The sequence below is a fragment of the Danio rerio genome, chromosome 5, assembly GCF_052040795.2.
Source record: "Danio rerio strain M-AB ecotype USA chromosome 5, GRCz13ab, whole genome shotgun sequence".
Classification (NCBI taxonomy): Eukaryota; Metazoa; Chordata; class Actinopteri; order Cypriniformes; family Danionidae; genus Danio; species Danio rerio.
This window is the reverse complement of record NC_141025.1, coordinates 79,776,815-79,795,000: the sequence shown is the minus strand read 5'-3', so window position 1 is coordinate 79,795,000 and position 18,186 is coordinate 79,776,815. Positions and strand designations below refer to the sequence as shown.

General features: G+C 38.6%; 3 protein-coding genes across 18 annotated transcripts in view; 2 read left to right on the top strand and 1 right to left on the bottom strand.

Annotated features, from left to right (window-relative positions):
- Nucleotides 1-5,359, top strand: part of dqx1 (DEAQ box RNA-dependent ATPase 1) — a 19,957-nt gene extending 14,598 nt beyond the window's left edge. The window contains 2 exon segments of one of the 2 annotated variants that reach the window (NM_001442762.1): nucleotides 607-797; nucleotides 905-5,359. In NM_001442762.1, the coding sequence (NP_001429691.1) occupies nucleotides 607-797; nucleotides 905-1,076 (363 nt within the window). In that variant the 3' untranslated portion in view covers nucleotides 1,077-5,359. 2 annotated transcript variants of the gene reach the window in all.
- fabp1a (fatty acid binding protein 1a, liver) overlaps nucleotides 1-18,186 on the bottom strand; it is a 102,772-nt gene that overhangs the window by 42,949 nt on the left and 41,637 nt on the right. The gene's annotated exons all lie outside the window — the stretch shown is intronic.
- Nucleotides 6,582-18,186, top strand: part of prrc2b (proline-rich coiled-coil 2B) — a 43,409-nt gene continuing 31,804 nt past the window's right edge. For 14 of the 15 annotated variants that reach the window (XR_015492210.1, XR_015492208.1, XR_015492207.1 and 11 more), the window contains exons 1-6: nucleotides 6,582-6,750; nucleotides 10,258-10,436; nucleotides 12,831-13,008; nucleotides 14,808-14,910; nucleotides 15,027-15,090; nucleotides 15,816-15,959. Coding sequence is in view for 9 of the 15 variants with exons in the window: in XM_087254680.1 (XP_087110806.1) it covers nucleotides 10,322-10,436; nucleotides 12,831-13,008; nucleotides 14,808-14,910; nucleotides 15,027-15,090; nucleotides 15,816-15,959 (604 nt within the window). In the remaining 6 variants the exon portion in view is untranslated. Of the gene's footprint in view, nucleotides 6,751-10,256; nucleotides 10,437-12,830; nucleotides 13,009-14,807; nucleotides 14,911-15,026; nucleotides 15,091-15,815; nucleotides 15,960-18,186 lie in introns of those variants that run through there. The other variant, XM_087254677.1, reaches the window with a different exon arrangement.

Below are 18,186 nucleotides of genomic sequence, written 5' to 3'. Positions count from 1 at the left end.
ACACATGTATATAGACCGTACACACACACATTAATGTGCACACGCATATTAACACATACGCGCACGCATGTATACACATACATGTATACACACACACACACGTTTAGTGTGTGTGTGTGTGTGTGTGTGTGTGTGTGTGTGTGTGCGCGCATGTGTGCAAACATGTATGTGTGTGTTCATATTGATGTGTGTGAATGTATGGGTCTGTGTGTGTGCACGTATGCATGTGTGTGTGCACATATGTATGTGTTCTCATATTCGTGTGTGTGAATGTGTATGTGCTCATATTAATTTGTGTGTGCATGTTTGTGTCTACATGCATATGTGTGTGAATTTATAGGTGCGCGTGCATATGTATTTGTGTGCTCATATTAATGTGTGTGTATGCATGTGTTTGTGTGTGTACATGCATGTGTGCACTCATATTGGTATGTGTGTGTCTGTGTGTATATGTATGTGTACGCTCATATTCGTGTGTGTGTGTGTGTGTGTTTGTGTCTATGCATATGCATGCGCACGCTCACATTTGTGTTTGTGAATGTGTGTGTGTGTGTGTGTGTGTGTGTGTGTGTGTGTGTGTGTGTGTGTGTGTGTGTGTGTGTACAGGTGGCACATGATGTGGACGGCTCAGGGAACTATCTCTTGCTCACACACCGTCACGTGTCTCAGCTGCACCCGTTCTCCTCGTACCGTTGCCGGCGGCCGCAGCTCAGTCCGCCCAGCTGGGTGCTGTACCACGACTTCACCGTCTCCCACGACAACTGCATCTGCATCGTCTCCGAGATACACCCGCAGATGTGAGTGTGTGTCTGTCTGTGTGTGTGTGTGTGTGTTCTCAGGGGTGTACAGTGTTTTTATGTGAGCGGTGTGTGTGTGTGTGTGTGTGTGTGTGTGTGTGTTTCAGGTTGGTGGAGCTGGCGCCTCAGTATTTCCTGGGGAATCTGCCGGCCAGTGAAGGCCGAGATCTGCTGATGAGCCTCAGACTGAGCCTGTGTGCTGAAGAAGAGCACGACAACACACAACACACACACACACATGAGGAAGCGGGAGATCCAGAGTCCTGCAGCATACAGTGACAATATACACACACACACACACACACACACACACACACACACACAAACACACATGCGAAGAAGCTGTAGATCCAGAGTCCTGCAGCGTACAGTGAAGAAACACACACGCATACACACATTCTCTCTTTCTTTCTCTCTCATACACACACATATTCCGGCACATACACACACACACACACACACACACATATATATATATATATATATATATATATATATATATACACTCTCACACACACACATACAAGCACACAAATGCACACACACTCTCACATTCTCACACCCGTGCATGTTCACGTATGCACACAAAAACATACATACTCTGACACACACACACATGTACTCTCTCACGCACACACATACACATGCTTGTTATTTAATTATTATTATTTAAAATGAGCTGAAACGACACAATTCTGGAGGTTTTTTGTTTGGATCACTTGTTTTCTGTTCAAACTACTTAAAGGGCCATGACCCCCCCCCCTCTTGTTTCAACAGGGTGTCCTCACAACTCTACTTTGGAAAAAGTCAGGAAAGTGGGCGTGTCCAGCTCTGTTTAGGGGGGAGTGTCGGAGGAGGGAAAGAGGGAAGGTCCATAAAAATTTGCATAAAAATGGGAGTGTCGGTTTGGGCACACGCTGATTTTTACAGGCAAAACACACACACAGACGCTGAGGAGAAAGACAGTGACTGTGTCTACATGGACACCAGTAATCCAATTATTTGACAAATGATTAACTGCTGGACTTTAACAGCAGTTTACTCTTTCATTCAGGAACTTCATTCATGCCCCTCGCGACAAACCAGATATTTGATTCGAGAAGCTGCTCTAAGCGTGTATTTTTCATGCAATGTTTGTTATCGCATGGCGAATAAGAGCATAAACCCTCCGCATTCCTCATTAACTTAGATGCACTCGGCAGGTAGCGTCAGAAAGCCGTGTGTGTTATTCCGGTCCCAAATGCGGCGAAAATCCTCCACGACAGCAAGTTTGATTGCGGTGTTTACATGTTTACAGTCGGAGAGGAGCATTTACTGCAGATCTTTCAGTTCATGATATTGTAGTGATGTTATCGTACGGTAAACCTTATTAACTTAGAAATCATTTGACTAAGGTCCGTCTTTAAACACTGAAAGAGTACTGGTGACCATACCAACTAACTCTGAATAAACAAACAAAGAGCACTGATCACTCACTGACCAAATCTGTAGAGACAAAACAATCAACACCAACTGGAGCCGCGTCTGTATTAAGAGGAGACGAGCAGCAAATCCAGATTTCCCCATTTCCAGATGAGTAAAGCTCTCGGGTGAACAATGTTCCTTAGACACGTATTGTTGTTGAGCGTCGCATGCACTGATCCACACGTGAGACCAGCTGCGCTCTCATAGCGGGAAAACGAAAACAAAACCTTCACTGCAGCACATTATAAACGCAACACTGACGACCCGTATCTCCACACAATTCTTGTTCTCCTGCTTGTTTTGGCAACACACCGTGTCGTCTCTCTGCCGTCTGAACACTGTAACAGGTACAGTCTTGGAAGCGATCATGCATATTAATGAGGCTGCACCGCATACACAATAGAGCATGCTGATTGGTTTAAACCAAGCCTTACTCATGCATTAATGCAGCACACTCAGAGACGTAATACGGCACTCCCAGATACGGTCGTCCAGTCTACATGCTGGAAAACACGCTAAGATCTCATGGCCGTGACGCAGCTTCAAAAATTAATTTTAGACCAGAAGTACGAATTTGCTGGAAATAACGCAAAACAACCAAATTTTTACTTTTTAGTGAGATATATGTGTCCTAATCTTGTTTATAGCAGTGTGTGACACAGATGGTGACAACACATGTGCTCTGGTGTTTCGTGATCCTTTAAACTTGTAGAAACTAATCAGTGAACTTATTTCCTTCAGGTTGTCGCAACACAATCTCTGGAAATCTGTGTGCTCAGATTTTTGTGTGGGGCCTATCATGACATTATGCTAATTTGTGTCCTCATAAAGCACCAAAACCACCCCACACACACACACACACACACACACACACTCCTCGTTTATATGCGTTTCATGTTCTCCTAAATAGTTTCATCTCTTCTTCTTAGCTGATTCTTGGGTTTGGTTGTGGTCTCGTTCACATTAGCTGGGTTTCCATCATGCTAATGCGCATTTTTTAAGTAGCGCACCAAAAACGCAAATCTGGAATTAAAATCTTGATGGTTTTGGACTTATTAAAGGTTAACGTGAGTAAGTGGAGATGGAAACACATTAGCTGAGTGATCTCTAACGTTACGCCCGCGTGTCTCCATTATGCTTGCCTTGTTTACTGTTGGTTGCTAGGTTACCAATACCACAGTGAGCTGCTCTATTGGGTAAAGTCTAGAAGGGATACATCTGTTGTTGGAAGTTAAGGATAATAATGTGTTTTATTACAACAATACAGTTACCGTACATCAATAATTTCTGTGTTTTACGTTACTGTGAGGGTTGGGTTAGTGGTAGGTGTTAATAAAATACCATTTAAAGTGTAATTTATTAAGTAATATGACTAGTATTCAGTGTAATTACTGTTTTTACAGTATTGTTTGGGTTTGGTTTAGGATTTGGGTTGGGGTAGAAATTAATAATATACAATTTATTGTGTAATTTAATAAATAAAAATCAATATATTACTGTTTTTACATTACTGTGATAGTTGGAGTGGGGGGAGACGTTAATAAAATACAATTTAATTGGCAATTTAATAAATAATTCTCATTAGTTTCCGGCCACAGCTGTATCCCTTAAGCGCTCTAATGCAATATAAAGTCAATATAAGTGTACAAATAGAGGCTAATTAATGATGTGCGGTGCAAATGACACGAAATGCATGATGTGATTGCATTAATTCAGTAAAATTCATCATGCATTTGTGCTGTCTGGCGTAATTAGCCTCTGTTTGTGTGTTTGCATTGACTTTAAATGTAATTAACTCTCAAGAATACTTAATTCCACGTTTGTTGTGAACAATCTTGATAGAAACGGCTCATTTGCATTTGGGGTTTTCATTTTTTTTTTGCAAACTTCTGTGAAGATTGTCTTCGCATGAGCATTGAAACCCGGCTAATGATTCTCTGCTGTCTTTCCCCTCCTGTATGTGATCACTATAGGGTCATTATGATAACTGATCCTCTATAGACTCATTATGACATGAGGATTCACTCTGGATCTGGTTTTCTGACTTGTGTTCACACTGAAAACGTTTCATTTACTCGAAAAGCTCATGTAAAGTGCTAGTTTAATGGTCTTAAAGGGACAGTTCACCCAAAAATGACCATTTCTTCATCATTGCCTCCCACTCAAGTGCTGGTCAAAATCAAGATATTCTGAAGACTGCTGGACAACGTCATCGACATCCATAGTAGAAACCAAAACAAAAAACATACTATAGGAGTCAGTGGATGGATGGTTAATATCTTCATTAGTGCACAACAGAATAAACTCAAACAGGTTTGGAGGAAGAGGAGGATGAAGAAATGATGACAGAAGATTCATTATTGTGTGAACTGTCTCTTTAAAAGTGCACATCTGGCCCTTTAAATATTCAAACGCTGCAGGATGAACTCTGATTGGCTCTCAGTGTTTGAATAATTCATGAGCTGGGGAAAAGCTGTTTTAACTGCTGTTAATTCACTTTATTGTCTTTATTCAACATGTCTGGTAATATGGATGATCTGAACATCACCTGAGAAAAGAAGAGCAATCATTGGATTAATTAATCTTCTGAATATTCATGAGGTCTCACAGTTGTTTGGCCAATCGCTGGTGTTTCTCCTGTATGTGATGTGCAGCTGATGTCAGCGCTGTGGAGGTTCAGGGTTCAGTTCTTCTCCATCCGCTCCTCGCTGTGTGGATTTAGCAGTCGTTTGTGTCGGTTTACTCCTGTTAGTTTGCTTTTGTATTTTTCTAAATCTCTATTTTGTGTGTGAACTGCCGAGTGTACCGAATGTGATTTTAATACACTGAAAATACGACTATTTTAACACTTGTGGAGGTTTTTTATTATATTAAATACTTTTTTCAAAATGTCCGGGATTGTTCAGATGCAAAGAAGTGTTGTTTATAGAATATATGATTATTAATTATATTATAATTAATTACATAACTCTGTTGCTGTATTTATCACTTTTTTATTAAATGTTTGCAATATTCTAAGACGTTTCACATGCGAGATGTCACTTTAAAATGGTTTTATTAAGCTGTAAAGTAAAGTCATGACCTTCCTGTGAATTTAATTGTTCTTTTAATTCCCCAGTCATGTTTTTATGTGGAGGATTTATTATTCTGAACTGTGTGTGTGTGTGTGTGTGTGTGTGTGTGTGTGTGTGTGTGTGTGTGTGTGTGTGTGTGTGTGTGTGTGTGTACATTAGGATTTCCAGAAGTTTTTACACACTTCATTCATTCATTGTCCCTCCGCTTACTCTCTTTATTCATCAGGGGTCTCCACAGTGGAATGAACCACCAACTATTCCAGCATATGTTTTACGCAGTGGATGCCCTTCCAGCTGCAACTGAGTACTGGGATATACAGTCACAGGCCACTTTATTAGGTACACCTTGCTAGTGCCAGGTTGGACCCCTTTTGCCTTCAGAACTGCTTTAATCCTTCATGGCAGAGATTCATCAAGCTACTGGAAATATTCCTCAGAGATTTTGCTCCATATTGACATGATAGCATCACACAGTTGCTGCAGATTTGTCGGCTGCACATCCATGATGCCAATCTCCCGTTCCACCACATCCCAAAGCTGCTCTATTGGATTGAGCTCTGGTGACTGTGGAGGCCATTTGAGTACAGTGAACTCATCGTCATGTTCAGCAGTCTGAGATGATTGAGCTTTATGACATGCTGCGTTATCCTGCTGGAAGTAGCCATCAGAAGATGGAGACACTGTGCTCATAAAGGGATGGACATGGTCAGCAGCAATACTCAGGTAGGCTGTGGCGTTGATGCTCAATTGGTACTAATGGACCCAAAGAAAATCTCCCCCACACCATTACACCACCACCACCAGCCTGAACCGCTGATACAAGGCAGGATGATCCATGCTTTCATGTTGTTGAGGCCAAATTCTGCTCAGTTTGAACTGCAGCAGATCCTCTTGATCATGTATGCATGCCTAAATGCAGTGAGCTGCTGCCATGCGATTGGCTGATTAGACATTTGCGTTAACGGGCATTTGCACAGGTGTACCTAATAAAGTGGCCGGTGAGTGTATATATGCATGCATATAGAAAATAGAGGACCAGACTGAAATTAAAGTCGTTTTTAGCAATAATGAAATGCAAATATTAATCATAAACACAGGCAGACATGTGGAATATAAACTCCTGCACTGATATCTCCACACATGAGCGTGTGTTGTGGTAATATATGTGTATTCTTTAGTTTGTGTGTGGATGTGTGCTGTTCTGCTGAGCGGCCTGCGGGCGGCGCTGCGGCTCGCTGTTGACGTCATATCCGCTCTGGGCGGCAGCAGCAACAGCAGCAGCTTCATTCTCAGAAACTGACAACAAGCGAAGCGAGAAAAACAGAGCGAAATCTGCATCCATCCTGTCGAGTTTCTCCATCCGGTGGAAATATATCGATACTTGCAAACAGAGGTGACGGTCGAGCGTTAAATCGGTGAGTCTGAGCTCGAAGCGGGCGACGGAGTCGCTGTTTCGGCCCGATTTGTCGCAGGATGTCTCGGTGTTTGTGTCGCTTTGTTCTGAGCGGCAGCCATTTTTAATCGGCTCGCTCATCAACAAGTGCTGATGAAGCGCTAATTAGGGGCTCAGGTTACTAATTAGAGCTGCTAAAGGAGTTTTTCTCCGGTGTTTTTCGGTGCTCGGGCCGCTGGGAGTCTACCGGCTGCTCTGCTGGAGGTCTCTCCCCGCGGTGGAGGCTCTATCCTGGGCTAACGGCTGCAGCAGCTCCGCTAACCCTCAGAGCGAAATATCGGCCAAATATGTGTGGTGTTGTGTGCAATACTGTGATAAACCGTGTGTCTGCAGACTGTAGTGTGTGTGTATTCGTGTGTAAATGTGTGTGTTTAACTTAAACGAGCTGTTTATTCAGTAATGGTGCTGGAGAGCTGGTGTTTACATCCTCATGCTAACGTTAACCGTGCTGGATTATAAATGAGCTCGATACACACTCTTTCTGTCTGTCCTTGTATGATGTGTGTGTGTGTATAATCTATAATAATATACATCAGCTCTGTCGTGTAAAGCAGATCCTGCAGTGAGATTCACAGTTCTAGCTTGATTTAACGTTAGCATGATGCTTATGACGTGAATAAATCACGATAGTGTCATAATAATCGCCATTATAACCTTTCCCGGTGATATTCTGGCGGATTTCCTCTGATATTGTGTGTATTTGTGTTGAGAGCAGAGCTGCTATTCACTGTCTCTCATAATGATGATGATGAGGAGGAGGATGATGGTGGTCAGTGTGGGTATACAGAGGTGTGTTATTGTTCACACTCACTTACATGTTCCCTTTAAATGATTAGACGAGCTTCAGAATAAATGTGTGCTCGTCATTCAAGGTTAATTTCTTTCGTTCTTCAGTTTTTGAGGAAAACATGCAGGATTTTTGTCTTTGCAGTGGACTTCAGTGGTTTGAGGCTCTAAATTACAGTTCCATTGCAATGAACCATTGAGGGATCATTTGAAGTTGGTTTTAGATTGTCATTCGGACTTTCTCCTTTAATAATATACCATCAGAAAATATTCTTTGCAGATTCCTAATAGTGAAATCATATTATCAGCTGATGACCATCACAATACAACACTGATTACAGACATTTAAATAGTGCTGATGTTGTGTTGAACTCGTACTACATGTGATTTCTGACCGAATACTCACAGTCGAGTGTTAAACAGTATAGGGAGCTGTCACAACTTCTCACTGAACCAATGACTGAATATTAAACTAACGTAACCTCAATAAATAAACCAAAGAACATTGAGATCTAGAGGAAGAATATATATATATATATATATATATATATATATATATATATATATATATATATATATATATATATATATATATATATATAATCTTGTGATTAAGTAATGTGTACTATTTATTTTTTAAGAAAATGATTGTTTCTTTAAGTAAGAATATAATTAGTAAACATCAATGAATTCATGGAGTTAATCTTTAATAAAACACAGCAGAATTTCATTAGTTATTAACTTTTGATTTTAGTGCATTATTGGGTATTAATTATTTACAGTAAGTTTGCTGTTTTTGTGCTCAGTTTGTCACATGTAATGGCTGGAGGCCGCTGTAAAATAGTGTTTAAAGTCTTCATCATCATGGAGTAAACAATGAATTCTCTGCCTGGGCTTTTTTTAAGGATATTCATATAGTCAGCAGCTTTACTGAAGTTAGTTTCACATTTCTTCTGTCCGGTTTAGTTCTAATTGCAGGTGCAAAAATGCTTTTAACGTCTAAAAATGAATGGAAGTGAATGAGAACCGAAGTCTCGAGCCAAAAAGATTTAAATGGCAGCGCCCGCTCATTGGCAAAGAATAAGGTGAATACCGCGGTTTGGAAAACTCAAGGTTTTAAAACCACCAAAATATTCTGCTACACCATTCCTATATGTGTGACATTTTTTATTTATGTTTTCTTTTTATTAAAGGACGATAGTATCGGAAAAGATATCCTAAAATGCAGTTTTAAATTGTAAAGAAACCTGTGTGTTTGCAATTATTGAAGACCGCAGAAGTCAAAAATTGATTTGAATTATTCAGCCTGACATGTTTACTGCTCAAATATAAATAAATAAAATAAATTGTGTTATAAAAACACAATATAAATAAAAAAACTAGTTTTTACCCAGACACTTAAAAAGAATATATTTTAGAGCAGTAATCACAATACCGGGAAACAGTGATACTTTTATCCGAGGTTATTATACTGTTAGAATCTATTACCAGCTCATGCCTATACTTTATATTGTTTCAGTATCGATATTGTAATATCCGCATTAGTCTCATCATTAGCCTGTGTTTTATCAGTTGCGTGTGTTTGTAAGGCCTGTGACTGAGCATTTCAAGAGCGTTTAGAACATTTGGACACAAAATATTATGATGTTTGTAGGTGTAACAAATATTTCATTGCATTTAAATTATTTATGAGCAATTCCAGCGTTATGGACGTGACATTTGCAGTAAAAACTCAAAACATACATTTGCACAGAAAGTGTCCGTAAACATTTTATTAAACTTTTGTTCATATTTTCCAGAACAAAAGAGTTAAGGGGGCAGAATAATATCAATCTTTAAACATGTTATGTACTTTAAATGAGGAAAACAAGTGTTATGGATGCGACAAAGTCTACAGGTTTGCACAATACAACATACTTTGTAGAAATTCTGTGAATTAATCTGCACAACCCAAAAGAAACGATGCTAATCTAAAGGATGTAAGGTGGCTCTCTATGAAACTAAAATGTTTGCTTTTATTTTATTCAATATTTCCACATTTATGAGGAAAAGTGTGGTTATGGATGTGACATCTCTCCGTTATGGATGTGACTGATGTGAAATTGCCACTTGTGTGACTTTGGTAAATCTAATAGAATAGTTTAAAAACACTGACAGATGCATTTTTGAGTGTCTAAAGTACTGTAAAATACAAGAAACTGTTTCCGTATTTTGGTGAAAACTTAATTTTCTCATGGAAAGGTTGACATTTGCATGGAATTGCTCTTATACAAAATAGATAGGATTTATCTTGTTTCTAGTCCAAATTTCTACACTTTACAGCCAAAATGCGATTATTTTACTCACCGCATTGGCAGATAATCTTGCTTGTTTTAATGGATTGCTATTTCTCCTGTAGGTCAAAACAAAGCAATATTTGACTTGATCTAAGATCTTCAACATATCTGCACCAGAAAATTACATTTCTGTCCCTGAATACTGTTAGACTCCTCAGAAAAGTGTCAAATAGAGCTGTTCAAGCATGTGCTGAAACTGTATTCATATTGCAATATTTTATTGTTCTTGGGTAAATATTGCAATATCTCATTCTTTCAATATCGTTCAGCTCTAGTGTGTGTTTGTGTGTGGATGTGTTCAGGAAAGGTAGGTTTGTCTCCTCACGTTATTATACTTTTCTCCGCAGAATCTGACGGTACTGAGGAAGAGGTGCAAAGAAAAATTTCCATACTCGATGACATTACATCGCAATGTCCGATCGTTTGGGGCAAATTACCAAGTCCAAGGATGGGAAAAGCAAGTATTCATCACTCAGCCTATTTGACAAGTACAAGGGGAAGTCAATAGAAACTCAGAAAACCACAGGTGAGCCTCGACACTTTGACATCCCACACACACACGACACATACTGTGTCCTATTACACGTGTAGTGTCTATTTTTGTGTAGAAAGTGCACACATACGAGTGTGTAACAGAAGAGTGTGCAAGCTTGGGGAAAAGCTACCCTCTCATCAAAGGGATTATTCTGTTGCTTAGTTACAAGCCCTGTCAATCATCTCGTCACACCATCAACAAATCTGTCATCTTTAATTTCTGGCCATATTGGAGATGTTAACCTGCCGTTCACGAGTGTTGCGTGCAGACAGTTCTCCTCAGGTGTTGGCAGAATTATACGTTCAGGAGCTGATCACCAAGCACACATCTTTAATAATTCATATTTATTTAAACAGAAAATATTTGTAATGTTTTCCATGTTGTGTTGTCCTGCAACAGCAAGAGCTTCTACAATCATTCAAACATCTTACTGAATAAGAATATAAAACATAATCTAAAAAAAACAATACACTTTAAAAGATAGTAATATTAGATAGATGGTAGTAATTAATGATTATATACATAAATAAACAAACATAATACAGCAGAAGCATACTTGTTTATGTAATGTAATGTGTATTTATATAGCGCATTTATTGTGTATGGCCATACACCCAAAGCGCTTCACAATCATGAGGGGGGGTCTCTCCACACCACCACCATATCATTTCAATCATTCAAACATCTTTTTTTTTACCTAATTTATTTATTTTACACATTGTCAGACTAATTTCTGCAGATCTGCACATTTGAGTTCACTGCTGAATGTTCTTGGTATTACTGTGTGAAAGTGGCTGATGTGTTATTTGCATTAAGATAATCCGCACATTCTTCAAATGATGCATGTTACATCAAATTTTGGGATTTGCAGTTGCATTTGAATTGTGTCACAACTTGTGCATTCATGTTGACAATACAGTTTGCAATTGTATACTTCCATACATTTGATTCTTGAAGCATGGAGCACAGCTCAAACGTGCTGCCAAGTATTAATACTGTAAATATAGTTTAGTTTATTAATCCTCTTGGGGCAATTCATTCTGACATGGTGGTGCTTCACATATTACAAGAATGACACACTTAACACAATAAACACCAACACTTAACATCAAGTACACAAACAAAAAACTGAGGGGGAAAAATTCAATAATAAATAATAATAACTAATAATTATAAATAATAATCCACCGATTGCTTGCATTTATTATGTAACTGAATTGCTTCAGGCACAAATGTAAATTTATAACGATTTGTGGAACCTCTTATTGTCCTTAAACATCACCCCGGGGGCGTCCACTCAAAATGAATGTGTGAGTGTTGTGTATTAGGGCTGCACAATATATAGTTTCAGCAACCATATCCCAATATGTGCATCTGCAGTAATCACATCACAGGATCTGCCATGTTAGATTGAGATTATGTAGTTTAGGATTGTATATATTATATTGAGGATATATAGCCACAGTTCCACATACATGAGATTTGTGGAGTTACTGCTGAGTTTAATCATGACGGAGTGATAGTTTATTAATTGCAAGGGTTTTTTTTAAGCCAAAAGAGAGTTTAAAGCATTCAAGCGCAAGCAATTTTCCCATTTGTATCTTAATTAGACAATAATTCTCAATTATTTAAATGGTGAAGTCTTTGCTGTATTTTGTATTTGATAATTTTTTTTTTATTTCTGTGTCTAAATGTGATTTGATTGCCCTGAAACTGTGAAGCACTGTTTATTTCACTTTTATATTTGCTCTGTTTATCTGTGCTTGCAATTTATTACATTTGATGCATGATTCGCTCCTCCACTGAATCGCCAAAATCAATATAGATTAATAGATTATTTGCAAATCAAGCTATTTAAATCATCTGGTGATTGTTTATATTTAAAGTTGATATTTTTTCTCACATTTCTAATCATAATAGTGTTCATAACTCATCTCTAATAACTGATTTCTCTTATCTTTGTCATGATGACAGCACATCATATTAGACTAGATCTTCTTCAGGACACTAGTGTTCAGCTTACAGTGACATGTAAAGGCTTCACTAGGGTAATTAGGGTAAAGTTAGGGTAATTAGGCAAGTCATTGTATAACAGTGGTTTGTTCTGGAGACAATCAGAAACTAATATTGATTAAGGGGGCTAATAATATTGAGCTTAAAATGGGTTTAAAACAATTAAGAACTGCTTTTATTCTAGCTGAAATAAAACAAATAAGACTTTCTCCAGAAGAACAAATATTAGAGGAAACACTGTGAACAATTCATTACCAATTTTCAATTCTGTATTGCAAAATGTATTGTTGAACTGCTAAATATCTCAATGTGAGATTTGTCTAATGTCATGCAGGCCTAGTGTGTATGATGTTTCCCCCTCTCGTCCTGCAGTTGTTGCACGTCATGGCTTACAGAGTCTTGGTAAAGTGGCCGCAGCCCGGCGAATGCCTCCTCCCGCTCACCTGCCGAGTCTGAAGTCTGAGAGTAAAGGAAACGATCCCAACGTGATTATCGTGCCCAAAGACGGTACAGGATGGGCAAACAAGCAGGATCAACCCGATCCAAAGAGGTCAGACACTTCTCATTCATATCCAGCGCACAGTGTAGCGTTATCATGAGCACGGATCTTCTGCCAGGAATAGAATGAACCGCCAACTATTTCAGCATATGTTTTACACAGCGGATGCCCTTCCAGCTGCAACCCAGTACTGGGAAACACCCATACACACATTCACACTTATACGCTACGGCCAGTGTAGTTAATCAGTTCCCCTGTAGCACGTGTGTTTGTACTGTAACCGGAGCACCCGGAGGAAACCCACGCCAACACGGGGAGAACATGCAAACTCCACACAGAAACACACACTGACCCAGCCGAGACTCAAACCAAAGACCTTCTGGCTATGAGGCCACAGTGCTGACCACTGAGCCACTGTGACGCCTTGTTGATTTGTAATATGTAATTCAGTCCAGAGTTCAGCAAGCAGATTTGGAGATTTCAGGAGTTGCCCGTTCATTTATAAAGGATTTTGGGTGGGCATGTGCTCCCCGAGGGCGTTACAAATATGGCCGCCGAGTGAACAGACTTTTTTGAAAGGGACTTTGATTAAATCCCTCCTTCTTCTTCAGCTCAATTACATGTAGAATCATGTGACGTGATCAGTTTTTCTTGTCATGCGATGATTAAACAGTAAGAGTTAGGGATGAACATGCATGTGCATCAGTGTACTGCATCCGTGCAGCTCTTAAAGGGACAGTGCGCTTTATTCCTGCTGTCAGCTGAGCTTATTATTAATAAACGAATAATAAAAGACAAACTCACTCTCTGCTCTCGACAGAAAGGTCATCTTTAATACATACAGTGACCATATTTATATACTTCGTAATATGTGTATATTTGAATACTGTTGTGTTGTTTGTTAGTGCCGTTCTGCTTTGCTATTGAGAATTGTGAAGTGTCATGATCTTTAAGACGTACAGGTGTAATGGCAGCCTTATTTACAGAGAGAAACTAAGATATAAACTGCACTGCAGCTCTGAGTGTGAACTGAAGGACAGATTGAGGTGTGTGTGTGTGTGTGTGTGTGTTTACAGCAGGTGCATCTGTAGGTCACACTGATTGTGTCGTGCAGATCTGCATATATTAAAGGCTTGTGTGCAAAAGGAGAGATGCTCATGTGACAGTGTCGGTCCTGTGTGTTTGGAGATTATGAGGATGTTATTACTGCTGCAGTTATCATACAGATAAAGTGGATCTGTTTCAATGTCACAGCAAATATTCAGTCTTAAATGCTATGATTTAAAGGGACGGCGCACCCAAAATATTCATAATATTATACTCGGGTGACATTTTCCAGCAGTGTGTGCTTTAGCTGCAGATGCTAACCTCGAAGCAGACTCTGCATGGCGTATCTAATACAATATTATGCTCTTCATCATGTTATGGTTTTAAAAAGTGCTGAAATATTGACTGAAATCTCACAGTAACCGAGTCAACACATCATTAATCTACTAAAATACACATAGCTGGTGTCTTTAAGTTCATATTTTCCAAACAAAACTCTACCTAAATACTCATACAAACACTATTATTATTATTATTATTATTATTATTAATATTTGAGAACTTGCATTATTATTGCATTATTATCTATTTAAGTTTGTTTATAAAAAGAATAAGTTAATATTGGAGATGCTAAACATAGCTGCACTTTTAGAAACACTCGTACTCTTTATTTTACTTTGTTCTCTAAATACCCAGCTCTATTTCTGGATGTGAGCTGATGCATTTATTGATATGCATTGAATCTGTCATCTGATTGGCTGATCAGAGTGTGTGTGTGTGTGTGTGTGTGTTTCCTCCTGCAGTTCCGTTGCATCATCAGCACAGCTGCCGGAGCCGCAGCCGCCGCTGGCTTTACAGAAATCTGTGTCCAATCTTCAGAAGCCCATGCCAATAACCAGCCCGGAGGTACGGCGTGTGTGTTGTACATGAGTAAAGGTCATAATCACGTGTGTGTGTGTGTGTGTGTGTAGTGTATGAGTAAAGGTTATAATCACGAGTGTGTGTGTTTTCTGTTCCTGCAGAGCACAAGTACAGGTGGACCAAAGCAATGGGCACAGCTCAATGGAAAGGCAGTCGATCAAGATGGTAATGATTTTCAGCTCTCTCTGCGGATAATATGCAGATATTCAATGATTCAGCATGTCAAGACTGTGCATGTGTGTTATATTAATATTAGAGCATGACCAATTTTATTTCAGATACCGATATCAGACTAAATAAGTACCGATATCGATGTATATCGGCCGATATTCTTCATATGCAGAGTACAGTTTCAGTCAAAAGGACACTTACCTATTCATGTGTCTAAACTTGACTAGTACTATAAACAAAATACAGTATAACCATAATTATATATTGATATATGAACATTTTTGCTATGATTTTTAATATATATTTTAAAGTAATTTTTTAGCTCGGCTCAATATTGTGATGATAAAGTAAATCATGAGAAACACTTTATTTTGATGGCATTATTATTACTATTCACAGCTCTTAGTTTTACACATACACAGTACAATATGCATTGAAATGCTTATACTGTAAAAAAATAATATTTCAGCAACAACTTGGAGTATAATTTGTAATGCTAATAATATATAATAAATATAAATGCTATTTGATCTGTGGTGTTTGTGTTATCTGTTGAACTGAACATGTTGTAATGTAATTATTTCTGTTTGGATCATCTCTTACTGAATTCTGAAGTTATTATTATGTCACGTTTTCACCATTATTTTTACATGAAATATGCATAAGTTGCTGAATGCCAATAAATAAACAAAACTCAAATGTGTGTGATTGTGTTTCAGGTTTAAAGGTCTCAAGCCGACTGCAGCCCTTCTCTCACGAGGATTTTCCGACGCTGAAGGCAGCAGGAGAACAGGACAAAGTTGGCAAGGAAAGAAGCGTCTTCGATCCGTCGTATGGGCCCGGACCAAGCCTCCGCCCGCAGAGTGAGTCCGGCTCTACACGCCGACGTTACGATTAAAGACCCAAAAATGAAGATTCGGTCATTAATTACTCGTTCCACACCCTGAGAGCTTCGTTCAGTCAAAGCACAAATGCAAAGTTATCATGATGATAGTAAATCTTTCATACCAGGGATGCCCAAAGATTTTCATATGAAGGGCAAAAAACCAAATAACATTGAGAGCCGTGGGGTGAAGATAAATATACCAAACTATTTTACATTAAAGTTGCTGTGGGTAATTTCCCTTATTTATTTCAGAATATTTCAAAATAAATAGAAATTATTTAATTATAACTTATTGCAATAAAACATAAATACACTGAATACACTAGTCAAGCAGAGTCTGCCTTTGCCTTGATTTGCTCACCAAAGTCTCTACACTGTCCTCTATCTGTCGGGTGACAGTATGCACATTATAAACTAAATTACAGCATTTAAATTGAAACATTTCATTTCAATTCGCTTTTTTTTTGTGGCTTTACAATTAAAACAAGCAGACTAAAGGTTGTCATTTTAAATTTTAAATGACACTAAACCATCTCCATCACTCTCTTCTCAGATAGGATGGTGGGCCAAATCAGAGGTTACCATGCATTCACAGACACGCATCACAGACATGTGATTAATTGCCTTTAATTTATGCATTGGTTGTTTATCTAAATTTGACCAATCAGATCTTGTTAACTTTAACCCCGCCTTCAAAGTAGTTTCTGTTCTGCTATTGGCTGGAGCTGAACCCAAAGCTGAAAATAAACACTAATGGCAGGAAAATGACAACAGCCAATCAGAGTCCGAATATCTGTGTTTTAAAGACTGAATGTTTGCACCTTTACATGGCTGTTTACTCTGAGTTAGAATGAATTAGATCTTGTCTATCCTGTTTATTTTTATATCAAATTAATAAAATAAAAGAATGATAAATAATTAAAAAAATAGCTAATAAAAGTGAACATTTTCTATGGAAATGTTATATTGTAAGAAATAGCCTTATCGGAATACTCAATAACAATATCTCCTTTTTTAAAGCCTCCTTTCCACTGCACACGACAAGCGACAGACCGGAAGTCATTCATTTCCAATGGAGAGCAGTCCGGGAGCTCCGATCATCTACGTATGCGTAAAATTCAGATCCAAATTGAGCTGCGGATCTGTTGAAATATATAAACTCCTGCGACTAAACCGTACGCGACCGGCCGGCCGGATATGATGTATTAACAATATAGGAGTTTACTTGGTTATTTTTTTAATTATAAAAAGTCTATATTAAAAAAACTTTTCTGTTCATAAATGTGAGAAAGAAAGTAATAAAATATATATATATATTTTTTTATGTCGTCTCCACATTCCCTCCAATATTTTAGCGGTCTATGAGTTTCTAGTATTCATTCATCTATTAAACCATGTAAACGCGCAGAGAATAAAGGCTCTTGCTTTTGCCCTCCTTTATTTCAGACACCGTGAGAATCAGCTTCTCCCCTGTGGTGCACGACAACACTGAAAATACTGTGCAGCTGCCACAAGGGGGCGTATTCCGACAGTCATGTCCAAATGTCTTGTGCAGTGCAAAGGCGGCTTGAGTTAAAGCATTTGGCCATTTGAATCATTTAAAAAATGAATGCATAATAAAAATGTGTGGTTTAATTTCGCAAATTATGAATTGTAAATATTTTTACATACATTAACAATGTTTTAGTAATAACAACTGCTGGCACCCCCTGCAATACCTCCACGGCCCACTGGGGTGCCTTTTTTTATGTGGGGTTTTGTCCAACACTGGCTCATTCTGAAAGCGTAGCCCTGTCCACATTTTTGGAGACGGTGAATGATGTAGTCAGAGGTGTGTATGGCTGCATCTAGTCTTTAAAACAAATGCTTTGGGGTGATATATGTTCGTTTTGACGCTGCCAGTTGACCGCTTGCCTCCATATGGACAGCTTTCCCGCTTATACCAGTTTGCCCTGTAGCTCGCCATGTATGTCAGCGGATTTGAGACGCAGGGAGGAGTTGATCATGACGATGGGGTTTAAGTCTCTTGAAAAACAGTTCTAGAAAGCAAGCAAGATGAATACAGAAGCCAAAACAAAGATAAACAATTAAATAACAGGGTGAGAATGTGGTAAAATCTGAACACCTGGTAAAAATCAGGTGACCGTGATGAATTTTCTTGTTCTGAATTGCTTTTTAAGACTATCTATTGGTTTTAGGGCAGT